This window comes from Camelina sativa, chromosome 20 (assembly GCF_000633955.1).
Source record: "Camelina sativa cultivar DH55 chromosome 20, Cs, whole genome shotgun sequence".
Lineage (NCBI taxonomy): Eukaryota > Viridiplantae > Streptophyta > Magnoliopsida > Brassicales > Brassicaceae > Camelina > Camelina sativa.
The window spans coordinates 3,706,761-3,723,127 of NC_025704.1; the positions used below are offsets into that span (position 1 = coordinate 3,706,761).

At 41.0% G+C, this 16,367-nt stretch overlaps 4 protein-coding genes across 6 annotated transcripts; 2 read left to right on the forward strand and 2 right to left on the reverse strand.

The window, feature by feature from the left end:
- On the reverse strand, window positions 3-2,872 carry LOC104769089 (ATP synthase subunit beta-1, mitochondrial). Its single transcript, XM_010493217.2, has 9 exons — window positions 2,356-2,872; window positions 2,021-2,096; window positions 1,847-1,935; window positions 1,634-1,751; window positions 1,453-1,556; window positions 1,198-1,356; window positions 878-1,102; window positions 469-780; window positions 3-365 (listed from the first exon to the last, which is right to left on the reverse strand). The coding sequence occupies exons 1-9, from the start codon at window positions 2,827-2,829 to the stop codon at window positions 252-254; spliced, it is 1,671 nt and encodes a 556-aa protein (XP_010491519.1). The 5' UTR covers window positions 2,830-2,872; the 3' UTR covers window positions 3-251.
- On the forward strand, window positions 3,351-8,510 carry LOC104769092 (ATP synthase subunit beta-3, mitochondrial-like). Of its 2 annotated transcripts, XM_010493224.2 has the most exons (10): window positions 3,351-3,927; window positions 4,173-4,248; window positions 4,347-4,435; window positions 4,533-4,650; window positions 4,777-4,880; window positions 4,982-5,140; window positions 5,237-5,461; window positions 5,565-5,826; window positions 7,822-7,871; window positions 8,126-8,510. In XM_010493224.2, exons 1-10 carry the CDS (start codon window positions 3,442-3,444, stop codon window positions 8,237-8,239), a joined length of 1,683 nt encoding a protein of 560 aa, XP_010491526.1. In that variant the 5' UTR covers window positions 3,351-3,441; the 3' UTR covers window positions 8,240-8,510. The 2 variants fall into 2 exon arrangements, with proteins under 2 accessions (XP_010491526.1, XP_010491523.1); XM_010493221.1 differs by lacking the exons at window positions 7,822-7,871; window positions 8,126-8,510 and adding an exon at window positions 6,131-6,515 and having other exon boundaries at window positions 3,353-3,927; window positions 5,565-5,876.
- LOC104769091 (ATP synthase subunit beta-1, mitochondrial-like) lies at window positions 8,952-11,796 on the forward strand. Its single transcript, XM_010493220.2, has 9 exons — window positions 8,952-9,452; window positions 9,758-9,833; window positions 9,917-10,005; window positions 10,101-10,218; window positions 10,296-10,399; window positions 10,491-10,649; window positions 10,747-10,971; window positions 11,069-11,380; window positions 11,482-11,796. Exons 1-9 carry the CDS (start codon window positions 8,979-8,981, stop codon window positions 11,593-11,595), a joined length of 1,671 nt encoding a protein of 556 aa, XP_010491522.1. The 5' UTR covers window positions 8,952-8,978; the 3' UTR covers window positions 11,596-11,796.
- Window positions 11,879-15,348, reverse strand: LOC104769090 (ultraviolet-B receptor UVR8-like). Of its 2 annotated transcripts, none has more exons than XM_010493219.2 (14): window positions 14,827-15,348; window positions 14,382-14,458; window positions 14,182-14,260; window positions 14,011-14,070; window positions 13,799-13,900; window positions 13,612-13,705; window positions 13,463-13,505; window positions 13,317-13,362; window positions 13,193-13,239; window positions 13,016-13,118; window positions 12,744-12,795; window positions 12,540-12,643; window positions 12,358-12,437; window positions 11,879-12,224 (listed from the first exon to the last, which is right to left on the reverse strand). In XM_010493219.2, the coding sequence occupies exons 1-14, from the start codon at window positions 15,125-15,127 to the stop codon at window positions 12,105-12,107; spliced, it is 1,308 nt and encodes a 435-aa protein (XP_010491521.1). In that variant the 5' UTR covers window positions 15,128-15,348; the 3' UTR covers window positions 11,879-12,104. The 2 variants fall into 2 exon arrangements, with proteins under 2 accessions (XP_010491521.1, XP_010491520.1); XM_010493218.2 differs by having other exon boundaries at window positions 12,744-12,798; window positions 14,827-15,347.

Below are 16,367 nucleotides of genomic sequence, written 5' to 3' on the forward strand. Positions count from 1 at the left end.
AATTTGAATCTGCAAGACTTTAATCTTTATTTCAACATGTAATGAAAGCAAAATAGACAAAAATTTGAGTAACAGTGAATGGATCTGTTCAGCATCATCTTGCCAGCTCTCATGGAATTTGAACCAAAGGAAACTATAAGTACGGAACTCAGATTCCGTTTGGTGGGAGAGTCACAGGCATTGGGTTTTTTTTTCGTTATTGTCAGAAAAAAGAAGAGAAGTATTAAGCATGAAAGAGCCGAATCATTCCCTTAAGCTGCTGACTCCTTGGAGATCTTCTCTGCCTTTGCAACCACCTCGTCGATGCCACCAACCATGTAAAACGATTGTTCAGGAAGATCATCGTACTTACCGTCGAGTAGACCCTGCAACAATTTACAGTTCATATAAGCTCACATGCCATGAACAATCATGGAGCAAGGAAGGAAGTCGTCATCTGAACTAGAGAATCAATGAAGAATATATTACCTGGAAACTGTTGATGTTTTCCTTAAGATCGACGTATTTTCCAGGGGCACCAGTGAAGATCTCAGCAACGTGGAAAGGCTGACTCAAGAATCTCTGGATCTTACGGGCACGGGCAACAGTCAGCTTGTCATCTTCACTTAGCTCATCCATTCCCAAAATGGCAATAATATCTTGTAAATTCTTGTAGTTCTGTAGCACCTTCTGCACACCACGAGCTGTGTTGTAGTGCTCCTCACCCAAAATGTGAGGTGAGAGCATACGGGATGTTGAATCCAAAGGATCCACAGCAGGATAGATACCAAGCTCAGAAATCTTCACATGAGAAAAATAATAGTACAAGTATATCAGCTTTACGAGCACATCACAGAAATATACTGAAAAGAAACATCAAAAAGAGACAACTTCACACCTGTCTTGAAAGCACAGTTGTGGCGTCCAAGTGAGCAAAAGTTGTGGCAGGAGCAGGATCTGTCAAATCATCAGCAGGGACATAGATAGCTTGGACTGAGGTGATAGACCCTTTCTTGGTGGTTGTGATTCGCTCTTGAAGAGCACCAAGATCAGAAGCCAGAGTTGGCTGGTAACCCACAGCAGACGGGATACGTCCGAGCAAAGCAGACACTTCAGAGTTGGCCTATACAAGAGAGTATACCGAGTTAAATATACATTCTTTCATGCATATCTGGCACGTAGGTGTTGAGAATAGACACAGCAAATAACAAGGCTTACCTGAGTGAAACGGAAAATGTTGTCGATGAAAAGCAACACATCTTGGCCTTCGGCATCACGGAAATACTCAGCAACAGTCAAACCAGTAAGTCCAACACGGGCACGAGCACCCGGGGGCTCATTCATTTGTCCATACACAAGAGCACATTTGCTTTCAGACTGTTAAGACAGGAAAACAGAGAGAACTAAGCAACAAAATCAAAAGCCATTTGCACGAAAACTAAAGGTGAAGCTTAATCCAAATCAGATGAAAACCTGCTTCTCGCCTAGCTTGATGACACCACTCTCAATCATTTCTCTGTACAAGTCATTGCCCTCACGGGTTCGTTCTCCCACACCAGCAAACACAGAGAAACCACCTGTTCATAAAAAGACGCACCAATTAATAAATAGAAACGGAGACTAATACGATCAGTACTACTTGTGCTAAACAGACCATGAGCTTTGGCGACATTGTTGATCAGCTCCATAATCAGCACAGTTTTTCCTACACCAGCACCGCCAAAAAGACCAATCTTTCCTCCTCTTTGGTAAGGAGCAAGAAGATCAACAACCTGGAATGAAAAAAAACAGAAATCAACAACTCAAAAATTAAAAGACAACACAAGTGACCCGTGGGAATAGCACGGAGCTATTGTCCAGAATCTACCTTAATACCAGTGGCCAGAATCTCTTGTCCAGTGGCTAGATCAACCAAAGCTGGAGCATCTCTGTGAATAGGTAGGTAATGGTCGGTTTCTGAGCAACAACAGTAAGAACATATAGTCAAGACAGGGTTGCAGAAAGTGAGACATTGATTAAGTGTGAGGCTAAGACTGCTTACTAATTTCGCCTCTCTCGTCAATGGGTTCTCCAAGAACATTCATGATACGTCCAAGAGTAGCTCTTCCAACAGGGACCTTAAAAGTGAAAACAAGCCAAAAGTCACATTTTTGTTATTGCAACGTACGCAGACTAACGATATCAGCTATACATTGTGTTACTCTGAAATGAATAACCTTTTGAAGAAAAAAGTATAAAGTCAACGTTGAGGATAAGGAAACACGAACAAAGACTAGGAAAAATCCAATCAACAAATTCACAGATCTGAACCTAACAATGCCTGATTATACAGATCAGTGACTCAAGTAGAAGGATCTATGGAGAGAAGCCACTTACAGTGATTGGAGCGCCAGTGTTGAGAACCTTCCTTCCACGGACGAGACCCTCAGTACCATCCATAGCAATGGTCCTAACAACATTTTGACCCAAATGATGAGAAACCTCAAGGACCAGCCTCGTTGGGTGATCCTGAACCTCGAGAGAAGTCATGATCGGAGGCAATCCTTCCTGATCTTCGAATCTAACATCGACAATAGCACCAATGACCTGGCAAACACGCCCGATCGCACCTTTACCACCATAATCATAGGTCTTCTTGCCCTCATCCTTAGCAGGAGCAGACGATGGCGCAGCTGAGCTTGCCGGTGAAGCGGTCGCGTACTCAGCGACGCGGCCGAGAAGGTAACTACATGGAGCGGCGTGACGCGCGGGTGAAGGAGACGGAAGCCTGGGGTTACGGTTGCCTAATTTGGCAGCAGATCTACCGGAAGATGAACGGAGAAGCGATGATAAGACTCTCCGAGACGCCATGAGTGGGGAGTTGTGTGAAAGGAGAGGGACAGAAGAAATGCTAGGGTAACAACAACATATGCTGATTGCCGAATCTACAGCTCCCACTCACTCTGTTTGATGGGCTTATAGTTAATGGGCTTTTTTGGGCCTCTTTACCTAACCAAAAAGATGACTTCTTAGCCCATGGGGATCCATAATATCAACAAAGTTGGGAGATCAAAGCTTGATTCGAGATCATGCTTAAGCATATAGTTTTGGTAATTAAAATGTTGGGATATTAACAATATAATTTCATCCACCTCATAGAGCTTACATATGTGTATTATTGTGTTTGTTGTCCGACATTTACAAATTTTATTACCATGGTTGGGTATTTTTATTTAAGAGAAAGAAGATCAACGATTTGATTATTTCCTACCAATCAACGGCCCCGTAAGGAAAAGAATCAGACAAATGACACGTGTCACAGTCAGAACAAAACACGTTCTACAGAAGAAGTGGTCTTACGTTAGTGAAATCAGGAGAGCTAAGTTTTAAAGAGAGGGAGAAGAGAGAAAGAGAACATATTCATTTTGTTAACCCTAGCGAGAGGAGCCTCTTTCTCTCTTTAATCTCTCTCGCTTAACAGTCATGGCGAGTCGGCGAATCTTATCATCGCTTCTCCGTTCATCTTCCGGTAGATCTACTTCGAAATCCTCCTTAATCGGTAGCCGAAACCCAAGGCTTTCATCATCACCAGGTCCAGCGCATCGAGCTGCTCCATGTGGGACACTCCTTGGACGAGTCGCTGAGTATTCTACTTCTTCTCCGGCTAATTCGGCTGCGACGTCGTCTGGTCCAGCTAAGGATGAGGCGAAGAAGACTTATGATTACGGTGGCAAAGGTGCGATCGGGCGTGTGTGTCAGGTTATTGGTGCCATTGTTGATGTTAGATTCGAAGATCAGGAAGGATTGCCTCCGATCATGACTTCTCTCGAGGTTCAGGATCATCCTACAAGGTTGGTTCTTGAGGTGTCTCATCATTTGGGTCAAAATGTCGTTAGGACCATTGCTATGGATGGTACTGAGGGTCTTGTCCGTGGAAGGAAGGTTCTCAATACTGGCGCTCCAATCACTGTAAGTGGTTTCATTGTCTTATGAGTTTTCTGTTACAAGTCTCGTAGATCTAGGATCAGGACTCAAGTTGGGACATTTTTGCCATTCGATACCTTGGTCTAGATCTGAGGATCTGTTTATGGCAACTCAATTCGTTTTGTTTCGCTAAGTTCTGGTTTGTATGTTATATCGTTGACTTTGTCCAAAGCTCTGTCTTTCTGAAGGAATCATGTCTTATGATGTGGTGGATTTATCTGTATATTCAGGTTCCTGTTGGAAGGGCTACCCTTGGACGTATCATGAACGTTCTTGGAGAACCCATTGACGAGAGAGGCGAAATTAGTAAGAACTTTAAGCCATACTGCAACAATTTCTTACGTTCTATGGGCCTCTGATGACAGTTGATTCTAACTGCTTGTGGCTTTTGAATGATCTAACAGAGACCGAACATTACTTACCGATTCACAGAGACGCTCCAGCTTTGGTTGATTTGGCCACTGGTCAAGAGATTCTGGCTACTGGTATTAAGGTAGATCCTGTTACTACCTCCACGCTGTTTCTACAGGTCACATTTGTTGCCTTTTGTGTTCTGAGCAGACGTTTGTTGCTTTTTCTTTTTTTATCAGGTTGTTGATCTTCTTGCTCCTTACCAAAGAGGAGGAAAGATTGGACTTTTTGGCGGTGCTGGTGTTGGGAAAACAGTGCTCATTATGGAACTGATCAACAATGTCGCTAAAGCTCATGGTATGTACTCTCAATGGTATTCCAGTTGTTTAAGTAGTGTGCACATTGGTATTCCAGTAGTTTACTTACTAACTGGTTGGTATTCCAGTTGTTAACTTACTAACTGGTTCTCCTACTGGTAAATAGGTGGTTTCTCCGTGTTTGCTGGTGTGGGAGAAAGGACCCGTGAAGGAAATGACTTGTACAGAGAAATGATTGAGAGTGGTGTCATCAAGCTAGGCGAGAAGCAGGTTTTCATCTAATTTTGGATTACTCTTCACCTTTCCTTTTCCTGCAAATGGTGTTTGACTGGTTTGTGTTGTCAATTCTTTCTGTTTTCTTGTCTTAACAGTCTGAGAGTAAATGTGCTCTTGTGTATGGACAAATGAATGAGCCCCCGGGTGCCCGTGCCCGTGTTGGACTTACTGGTTTGACTGTTGCTGAGTATTTCCGTGATGCCGAAGGCCAAGATGTGTTGCTTTTCATTGATAACATTTTCCGTTTCACTCAGGTGAGCCTTGTTATTTGCTGTGTCTATTACTCAACACCTATATGTCCTATATGTATAAATAGAATGTATATTTAACTCGGTATACTCTCTNTGTAGGCCAACTCTGAAGTGTCTGCTTTGCTCGGACGTATCCCGTCTGCTGTGGGTTACCAGCCAACTCTTGCTTCTGATCTTGGTGCTCTTCAAGAGCGAATCACAACCACCAAGAAAGGTTCAATTACTTCAGTCCAAGCCATCTATGTCCCTGCTGATGATTTGACAGATCCTGCTCCAGCCACAACTTTTGCTCACTTGGACGCCACAACTGTGCTATCAAGACAGGTGTGAATTTTCTCCTTCTCACGCTTCTTTTCAGTATAGTTCTGCATCCCATGTAATGCTTCCTATAGCTGTCGTATTTATACTTTTTCTCTCCCATGTGAAGATTTCTGAGCTTGGTATCTACCCTGCTGTGGATCCTTTGGATTCAACGTCCCGTATGCTCTCGCCTCACATTTTGGGTGAGGAGCACTACAACACAGCTCGTGGTGTGCAGAAAGTGCTACAGAACTACAAGAATTTACAAGATATTATTGCCATTTTGGGAATGGATGAGCTAAGTGAAGATGACAAGCTGACAGTTGCCCGTGCCCGTAAGATCCAGAGATTCTTGAGTCAGCCTTTCCATGTTGCTGAGATCTTCACTGGTGCCCCTGGAAAATACGTGGACCTTAAAGAAAACATCAACAGTTTCCAGGTATGAAACACAACAATTTTTTGATATAATCTTATGGTTATCACATTTGTTCTGAGTTCCTAAAAGCTTTCAATGCTCCCTTAACATCTCTGTGTGGATTTGAAGTAGAGTTACACAGCTGGTTTTTAGTATAGAAGAATTCCTTTGTGTCTAGATGGAGGAGATATACTCTACCATAGATAGATTTGCTGTTACCAAATGGAATATGGTCCAGTGACTGACCCAAAACATGTATTGGGGATAATTTGTTACAGGGTTTGCTGGATGGTAAGTACGATGATCTTCCCGAACAATCGTTTTACATGGTTGGAGGTATCGATGAGGTTGTTGCAAAGGCAGAGAAGATCTCGAAAGAGTCAGCAGCATAGAAGCTGAAAGAGTCAGCAGCATACGCCTAATACTTCTCTATTTCTTTTGACAATAACGAAAATGAAAAAGAAAAAGAAAAAACAAATGCCTGTGAGTCCCTCCCACCAAACGGAAATTGAGTTCCGTATTTATAGTTTCTTTTGGTTCGAATTCCTTGAGAGAGCTACGAGATGTACTGAACATATCCTCCCTCAATTCGCTTGTACTCATATTTTTGATTGCATCCTTGACTTGTTGAAATAAAGGTTAAGTCAGTCTTGCAGATTATGATTTCTTGATCGAGTATGCTTTAAAAGACGAGCTTGATATAATCTATGCCAAAAAATTACGAGCAATATAGCATCCCATTTTCTTAGAAAGTATAACGACATTGAAATATTGCATCTACTACAACAGAAGCTCAAGGTCGAGACATCTACCTCATGACTAAGCAGTAAGCACATTCGAAGGAAAAAAAAATCCGCTTAGAGAATTGAGAATTTGAGATTAGCAACGATCGTTTCACCAAAAGAAAAAAATAGGTTTTAGGCAAACTTTGACCTACTAAGGAAAAAAAGCTCACTATGGATCCAAAGGTCAATTATCTTCTTTAACCTTTCGTTTTTGTTTTTGTTTTTGCAAATATGTATAAACCCAAATAAATAAGCCCATTATTTAAAGCCCACGAAACGTTGAATCAGGTGCTGTATTTACCCTAGCTAGCATTTCCTCTTCCACACACACATCACAACTCCACTCATGGCGTCTCGGAGAGTCTTATCATCCCTCCTCCGTTCATCTTCCGGTAGATCTGCTGCCAAATTAGGCAACCGTAACCCCAGGCTTCCGTCTCCTTCACCCGCTCGTCACGCCGCTCCATGTAGTTACCTCCTCGGCCGTGTCGCTGAGTACGCGACCGCTTCACCGGCAAGCTCAGCTGCGCCATCGTCTGCTCCTGCTAAGGAGGAGGGAAAGAAGACCTATGACTACGGTGGTAAAGGTGCGATCGGGCGTGTTTGCCAGGTCATTGGTGCCATTGTCGATGTTAGATTCGAAGATCAGGAAGGATTGCCTCCGATCATGACGTCTCTCGAGGTTCAAGATCACCCCACGAGGCTGGTCCTTGAGGTCTCTCATCATTTGGGTCAAAATGTCGTTAGGACTATTGCTATGGATGGTACTGAGGGTCTCGTCCGTGGAAGGAAGGTTCTCAACACTGGCGCTCCAATCACTGTAAGTCGTTTCTCTCAATAGATCCTTCTACTTGAGTCACTGATCTGTAAAATCAGGCATTGTTAGGTCTAGATCTGTGAATTCTTTGATTGGATTTTGCCTAGTCCCGCCGGTCTTTGTTCGTGTTCTCCTTGTCCTCAGCATTGACTTTTTCAAAATTACATTTTTATTTTCTTCAAAGTCATTCATTTCAAAGGAACACTATGTCCAGATGATGATTTCGTGAATTTGGATTTTTGTTGATGCTGCCTTTAACTAAGTTGCAATAACAAAAATATGACTTTTGGCTTGTTTNCAGTTGCCCGTGCCCGTAAGATCCAGAGATTCTTGAGTCAGCCTTTCCATGTTGCTGAGATCTTCACTGGTGCCCCTGGAAAATACGTGGACCTTAAAGAAAACATCAACAGTTTCCAGGTATGAAACACAACAATTTTTTGATATAATCTTATGGTTATCACATTTGTTCTGAGTTCCTAAAAGCTTTCAATGCTCCCTTAACATCTCTGTGTGGATTTGAAGTAGAGTTACACAGCTGGTTTTTAGTATAGAAGAATTCCTTTGTGTCTAGATGGAGGAGATATACTCTACCATAGATAGATTTGCTGTTACCAAATGGAATATGGTCCAGTGACTGACCCAAAACATGTATTGGGGATAATTTGTTACAGGGTTTGCTGGATGGTAAGTACGATGATCTTCCCGAACAATCGTTTTACATGGTTGGAGGTATCGATGAGGTTGTTGCAAAGGCAGAGAAGATCTCGAAAGAGTCAGCAGCATAGAAGCTGAAAGAGTCAGCAGCATACGCCTAATACTTCTCTATTTCTTTTGACAATAACGAAAATGAAAAAGAAAAAGAAAAAACAAATGCCTGTGAGTCCCTCCCACCAAACGGAAATTGAGTTCCGTATTTATAGTTTCTTTTGGTTCGAATTCCTTGAGAGAGCTACGAGATGTACTGAACATATCCTCCCTCAATTCGCTTGTACTCATATTTTTGATTGCATCCTTGACTTGTTGAAATAAAGGTTAAGTCAGTCTTGCAGATTATGATTTCTTGATCGAGTATGCTTTAAAAGACGAGCTTGATATAATCTATGCCAAAAAATTACGAGCAATATAGCATCCCATTTTCTTAGAAAGTATAACGACATTGAAATATTGCATCTACTACAACAGAAGCTCAAGGTCGAGACATCTACCTCATGACTAAGCAGTAAGCACATTCGAAGGAAAAAAAAATCCGCTTAGAGAATTGAGAATTTGAGATTAGCAACGATCGTTTCACCAAAAGAAAAAAATAGGTTTTAGGCAAACTTTGACCTACTAAGGAAAAAAAGCTCACTATGGATCCAAAGGTCAATTATCTTCTTTAACCTTTCGTTTTTGTTTTTGTTTTTGCAAATATGTATAAACCCAAATAAATAAGCCCATTATTTAAAGCCCACGAAACGTTGAATCAGGTGCTGTATTTACCCTAGCTAGCATTTCCTCTTCCACACACACATCACAACTCCACTCATGGCGTCTCGGAGAGTTTTATCATCCCTCCTCCGTTCATCTTCCGGTAGATCTGCTGCCAAATTAGGCAACCGTAACCCCAGGCTTCCGTCTCCTTCACCCGCTCGTCACGCCGCTCCATGTAGTTACCTCCTCGGCCGTGTCGCTGAGTACGCGACCGCTTCACCGGCAAGCTCAGCTGCGCCATCGTCTGCTCCTGCTAAGGAGGAGGGAAAGAAGACCTATGACTACGGTGGTAAAGGTGCGATCGGGCGTGTTTGCCAGGTCATTGGTGCCATTGTCGATGTTAGATTCGAAGATCAGGAAGGATTGCCTCCGATCATGACGTCTCTCGAGGTTCAAGATCACCCCACGAGGCTGGTCCTTGAGGTCTCTCATCATTTGGGTCAAAATGTCGTTAGGACTATTGCTATGGATGGTACTGAGGGTCTCGTCCGTGGAAGGAAGGTTCTCAACACTGGCGCTCCAATCACTGTAAGTCGTTTCTCTCAATAGATCCTTCTACTTGAGTCACTGATCTGTAAAATCAGGCATTGTTAGGTCTAGATCTGTGAATTCTTTGATTGGATTTTGCCTAGTCCCGCCGGTCTTTGTTCGTGTTCTCCTTGTCCTCAGCATTGACTTTTTCAAAATTACATTTTTATTTTCTTCAAAGTCATTCATTTCAAAGGAACACTATGTCCAGATGATGATTTCGTGAATTTGGATTTTTGTTGATGCTGCCTTTAACTAAGTTGCAATAACAAAAATATGACTTTTGGCTTGTTTTCACTTTTAAGGTTCCTGTTGGAAGGGCTACTCTTGGACGTATCATGAATGTTCTTGGGGAACCCATTGACGAGAGAGGCGAAATTAGTAAGAAGTCTTAAGCCACACACTTGATCAATGTTTCACTTTCTGCAAACCTGTCGTGACAATTTGTTCTTACTTTAACTCAGAGACCGACCATTACCTACCTATTCACAGAGATGCTCCAGCTTTGGTTGATCTAGCCACTGGGCAAGAGATTCTGGCCACTGGTATTAAGGTAGATTCTTGACCCTAGCTCTGCGCTCTTCCCACAGGTCACATGTGTTGTCTTTTAATTTTTGAGTTGTTGATCTCCGTTCTTTTTCTTTCTAGGTTGTTGATCTTCTTGCTCCTTACCAAAGAGGAGGAAAGATTGGTCTTTTTGGCGGTGCTGGTGTTGGAAAAACTGTGCTGATTATGGAACTGATCAACAATGTTGCCAAAGCTCATGGTCTGTTTAGCACAAGTAGTTCTGATCGAATTAGTCTCTATTTCTATTTATTAATCGGTGCGTCTTCTTATGAACAGGTGGTTTCTCTGTGTTTGCTGGTGTGGGAGAACGAACCCGTGAGGGCAATGACTTGTACAGAGAAATGATTGAGAGTGGTGTCATCAAGCTAGGCGAGAAGCAGGTTTTCGTCTTGGATTAAGCTTCACGTTTATTTTTCGTGCAAATGGCTTTGATTTTGTTGCTTACTTCTCTCTGTTTTCCTGTCTTAATAGTCTGAGAGCAAATGTGCTCTTGTGTATGGACAAATGAATGAGCCCCCGGGTGCTCGTGCCCGTGTTGGACTGACTGGTTTGACTGTTGCCGAGTATTTCCGTGATGCCGAAGGCCAAGACGTGTTGCTTTTCATTGACAACATTTTCCGTTTCACTCAGGTGAGCCTTATTATTTGCTGTGTCTATTACTCAACACCTACGTGCCAGATATGCATGTAAGAATGTATATTCAACCTTGGCATACTCTCTTGTATAGGCCAACTCTGAAGTGTCTGCTTTGCTCGGACGTATCCCGTCTGCTGTGGGTTACCAGCCAACTCTGGCTTCTGATCTTGGTGCTCTTCAAGAGCGAATCACAACCACCAAGAAAGGGTCTATCACCTCAGTCCAAGCTATCTATGTCCCTGCTGATGATTTGACAGATCCTGCTCCTGCCACAACTTTTGCTCACTTGGACGCCACAACTGTGCTGTCAAGACAGGTTTGAAGTTGTCTCATTTTGATGTTTCTTTTCAGTATATTTCTGTGATGTGCTCATAAAGCTGATATACTTGTACTATTATTTTTCTCATGTGAAGATTTCTGAGCTTGGTATCTATCCTGCTGTGGATCCTTTGGATTCAACATCCCGTATGCTCTCGCCTCACATTTTGGGTGAGGAGCACTACAACACAGCTCGTGGTGTGCAGAAGGTGCTACAGAACTACAAGAATTTACAAGATATTATTGCCATTTTGGGAATGGATGAGCTAAGTGAAGATGACAAGCTGACTGTTGCCCGTGCCCGTAAGATCCAGAGATTCTTGAGTCAGCCTTTCCACGTTGCTGAGATCTTCACTGGTGCCCCTGGAAAATACGTCGACCTTAAGGAAAACATCAACAGTTTCCAGGTATATATATACATTGATTCTCTAGCTCAAATGACGACTTCCTTCCTTGCTCCATGATTGTTCATTACATGTGAGCTTATATGAACTGTAAATCGTTGCAGGGTCTACTCGACGGTAAGTACGATGATCTTCCTGAACAATCATTTTACATGGTTGGTGGCATCGACGAGGTGGTTGCAAAGGCAGAGAAGATCTCCAAGGAATCAGCAGCTTAAGGGATTGATTCATCTCCTTCATGTGCTTAATACTTCTTCTTTTGTTGACAATAACGAAAAAAAAAAACAAGATCAATGCTTCAGGCTGTTCTGCTGATGCATTGTGATCATTGTGAGTGTGAGAGATAGTACGGAGAAAACAAATTCATTTGTTGGAGTTTTTGACTTGGAATAAAGGAGACAAAAGTGTTTATGTTTTCATTCTCTCCACATTTTGTATTCAAGTTTTCGTATGAAGGAACGTGTTTTTACAGGATACAATGTTTTGCTGTTCAAAGACTCATTTGACAAGAAATTATAGAAAACCAGTGTTGCACTTTATTTTTATCCGTCTCTTCTTCTCCTGTGTATATTATATACTGCCTTTTATGCTTACAAGGTCAGAACCACAAGGTTCTCTCTATAGAGTTGATTCAGATGTACAATCTCCTCACCCAAGTATAAGAGTTTAAGAAAGAATAAATAAACAAAACATATGTATACGAATTGACAACGAGCCCGTGGAGTCCTCAAAAATGTTCTAGAACTGCTGCAGTATGATTGAAGCCACAAGATATATGCACTGCTCTTACATTCTTTCCCAAGTCCACCATTGCTGGTCTAGCGTAGTCTACATCACTACCATGGCCCTACATATTTTACATACCATATTATTTATTCTCTCTGATGCCAAATTTCTTGGGAGAGTAAATGAAATTATATCACATTCACAGAAGTTAATCTGTCAGGAACTGATCAATAATAACGAAAAATGAAACAAACCAGTTGTCCACCAGAGGAATGTCCGTCAACAGAGAATGTGCCGTGAGAACCTCCCCAGCCCCAGGTAAACACATTGTTATCTGCAAACAAGTTTCAGAATTTGGGTTGAGTTTCAGAATTTGTGTTGAATAACTTGCACAATGTTAAGAAAAGAAGGGATGTTTTCTATAAAAATATGCTACCTGAAATAGCTGCAGTGTGCTTCCAGCCGCAAGATACCTGAGATACGGTAGACTCCAAGAAAGGACCTTCCACTCTCACAGGGGAGTGTGAGACATATGTTGAACTGAAAAATCCAAAATAAAATGAGTATAGCCGTATAGGTGCAAGAACCTTGATTTCAGACCTTCTAAGGAAAAATCCTAAATTTTCGGATTATGACTTACTCTGTGCCAAGGCACCCATTTTCGTTTGAGCCCCAGGTGTAAAGTTCCCCACCTCCTTATAAAAACGAAGGAAATAAACAAAGGATGAGTTGCTATCGACCACCTTACAAGGACAATATGTTCATATATTTCACAAAAACTAAAAACCAGTTTTGGGCCTCTATAAAGAACAACGAAAAGAAATTTAAGCAGGACAGGCATGTGCTGTATACACAAACGACTCAAAAGCAACCTGTTCATCGAAAAAGCATTATATAATTAGAGAGTATTACTTGTAACAACACATGTGTGGTAGCCACCACATGCAACTTCATCTGCATATGGCACTTCACTAATAATCGAGGGTATTGTGGCATTTCTTACTCCTCCGAAGCCCTGTATTTTCCAATCAGATAGCTTTACATAACTATATATGACCATTGGAATCAAAGAAAAAGACATTTTCTTACCATCTTATTTATAGATCTCTCTCCGAACATGAAAGCAGAGCCATTATCTGCATTATGAGCAAATAAACCTCATAAAATCGGTACATGGCACAACATGCATAATTTTAAGAATGTAAATCAATACCATCAGTGCATGCTGACTGCAGCAGACCAGCAGCAACGTTCTTAACCTAGTGCTCGACAGAAAGAAAGAACAGAAAAACATAAGCATAAACGTCTAAAGAGTAAAACCACCACTAGGTAACTAGAAACTATTCACCGGTAGAGTACCTTGATCCCCTCAAGTTCCTTGATAAGCCTTGGAGTAAATTCACTGCAATCAGGGGCATACTTTACAGCACAAAAAGGGAAAAAAATTGCGAATAAAAATGCATGAGAAAGAGACAAAGCTATATTGGAATTAAGTAAAACAGACCAACCTGTTACTTCTTAAGATGCCGAAAAGACTGGACTGATGACCGTGGCCAAGTCTTCCAGAGCCCCCTCCTCCCCAGCTCAGGACTTCACCTCCATCTGTTCAAGGAAAAGATACCTTTAACTTTCTCCGAGTACTTAAAAAAAAAAAGGTGCTACTTCTGTATCCAGCTAAGAATCTAGGATTGAAACCAGTAACAGCAACAGAATGCTCTGAACCCAAAGCCACAGTTTGTATGGTGATTCCATCCAGAGCTTGTACTTTAGTTGGTACGCGTACAACTCTTGCAGCCTCTTCATAAGAAAAAAGAAGAACGAAAACGAACATGTAAAGAGAGCAAACAACTAATGAATCTAGGACATAAATAACAGTGCATAAATCATTGAGTGTAATAGGTGTTTACTTTTTCCCAGTCCAAGCTGTCCACTTGAATTCTTTCCCCACATGTAGAGTTCACCATCAACTATGGAAAACGAGAGAGTAAAATATGTGACCAACTACGAATACTATATCAAGAATTGATGTTACAGGTTCAGGACATGGCAATGTAGTGAATAATATTGTGCTTGTTTACCTGTGATAGCAGCGGAATGATAATAGCCAGCCGAGATGTGCAGAATATCTTTTTCTAGTCCAGAAACTTCAAGCGGCTCCTACAGCAACAATAATCAAATTATTTGAGGTACAACTGAAGATAAACAGAGAAGCACAGGAAAAAAAAAAAAAGCTTGCACCCCTATAGTCTTTTGACCTACCTACCAATTAATAACATACCATAGCATGGCTTTGAACATCTGATACGCCAAGTTGACCACAGTCATTAAGACCCGTTGCAAAGACTCTCCTCGTTTCTGTCACATGTATAGGAGTGTGTATGTAAGCTAACAATCAGAAATTGCTAAAATTCTTCAAAACCCCAACTCAACAACAACACGCCCAATCAAACAAAGGCAAGAAATGCTATCCAAAAAGTTCACTCTAGTACTACTTATCTACAGCTACATCCAACAAAACCATAGCTGCTCTCAATGCTGTTATACCAAAAATGACTCAATCACAGCAAGTCAGTGTTCTCAGCTCAATAGTCAAACACAATTCTTCTCCCTCTTAAGATTACACTCACATACCAAATCACATAGCAACCTCTCACGATTTCAAAGTTCAGCCAAATAGATTAAAAAAATTCATAGAAAGCAAGTCGGGGAGATGAAGGAATCACCGGTGAGAAACAGAGTGTGAGCTCCACCGCAAGCAACAGCTCTGATGCTGTGATCACTCAAAGCAGAGCAAACGGCAGGTGTCCACTGAGAATCCAAGTTTCCGAGCCCTAATCTACCGTAATCCCCGCTTCCCCACATCGCCGCAAATCGTTTCCCGCTCTCGTTCGATAACCATCTTCTACCACAGGAGAAACCAATCGAACCCACCAATTTCGAATCTTTCAAAAACCCACTCGGAGTATTCGATCCGTGGATCATTGACCCGGGAATTCGAACTCGCCCGAGTGCTCTAGTCAACATTTTTTCACTTGTTGAGATTTATAATCAAAAGGAAATGTGATAAAAAAAGGAGATGAATTTAGAATGGTTCTTCTTCTCTTTTCAATAAGAAATTGGATTTTTTCATGAAAGGATTGAACTCTGTAAAATGGAATCACATGATGATCAGCAACAAGAAGAAGAAACTGATGGATACAAAGAATGCTACGTCTTCCTCGTTTTCGAAGTCTGTAGAGTGATCAAAATGTTTTTTTTTTTTTTAGAAATCGATCCTTGCAGTCTTTTTTCTTCTGCTTTAAAATTTCTCCTTGAAGTTTTGTTTGTGCAATTTAACACCAAAATCGAAAAAGGGGGAAATTGCAAGAAGAAAAACTTTTTCTTTTGGTCAATTAAAATAAAAACAAAATTTAACTTTTATATAAACCACCTACAATACTTTGGTTTACATATATGGGATCAAGTTCTTTTTACCACTTGTGTTATTATGAGAAACAACTAAAGACAAATTTACAAAGTAAATTAAATCTAGATGATGAGGAAAAGTTTGAGTGTACGAACTTGAAACATGTTGAACTTTTTACAGCTCTTGTTTCTTACTATAAATTTCTATTTGAGGTAACCCTATACATTACACGCTATATTATATTATTAACACAGTAACCAAAAATTTTAACCAAAGACTTTTCAAACTCAAATAATTTAATACTAAACTAATGTAAGTGAAGAGATATAAGAAAATCTTTGACGTTGTGGTCTTTGTTTTTGTTCCTCTTCTCTCTCTATATATTGACAAAACCTCGGTTTCACTTTTTGTCTCACGTATCAGTCTTTTCTCTTCTTCTTACAGGAATTGTTTCATCACATTTATCTTCAACTTTGGTCTCTTAATTTTCTTTTCGTCTTTCTTTCTTAGTATCATCACACCGTCATATTCACAGTTTCTCTGACAGTAGAGGTCTCTTTTCTCTTCTTGAATTAACGTGAGTTCTAGTGTTGTGGTGCGATGTAGGGTTGAGAGGAATGTTGTCTGGCTCGAGGTCATGAAGGAAAGGATCATTCCATTTAAATTTGAAAGAACGAACAAAGAATACACTACATGATTCTCGGACCAGGCTTCATTCCCCCTAACCTACTCATCGCTGTTTTGGCCACTTAATTTCTTCTTTCAGTTTTTGTCTTAATTAGTTTCTTATTTGATCTTATCTCGCAAGAGGTAAGTTTTGATCTTGTTATTAAATTTCATTACTTTACAAGACAAAAA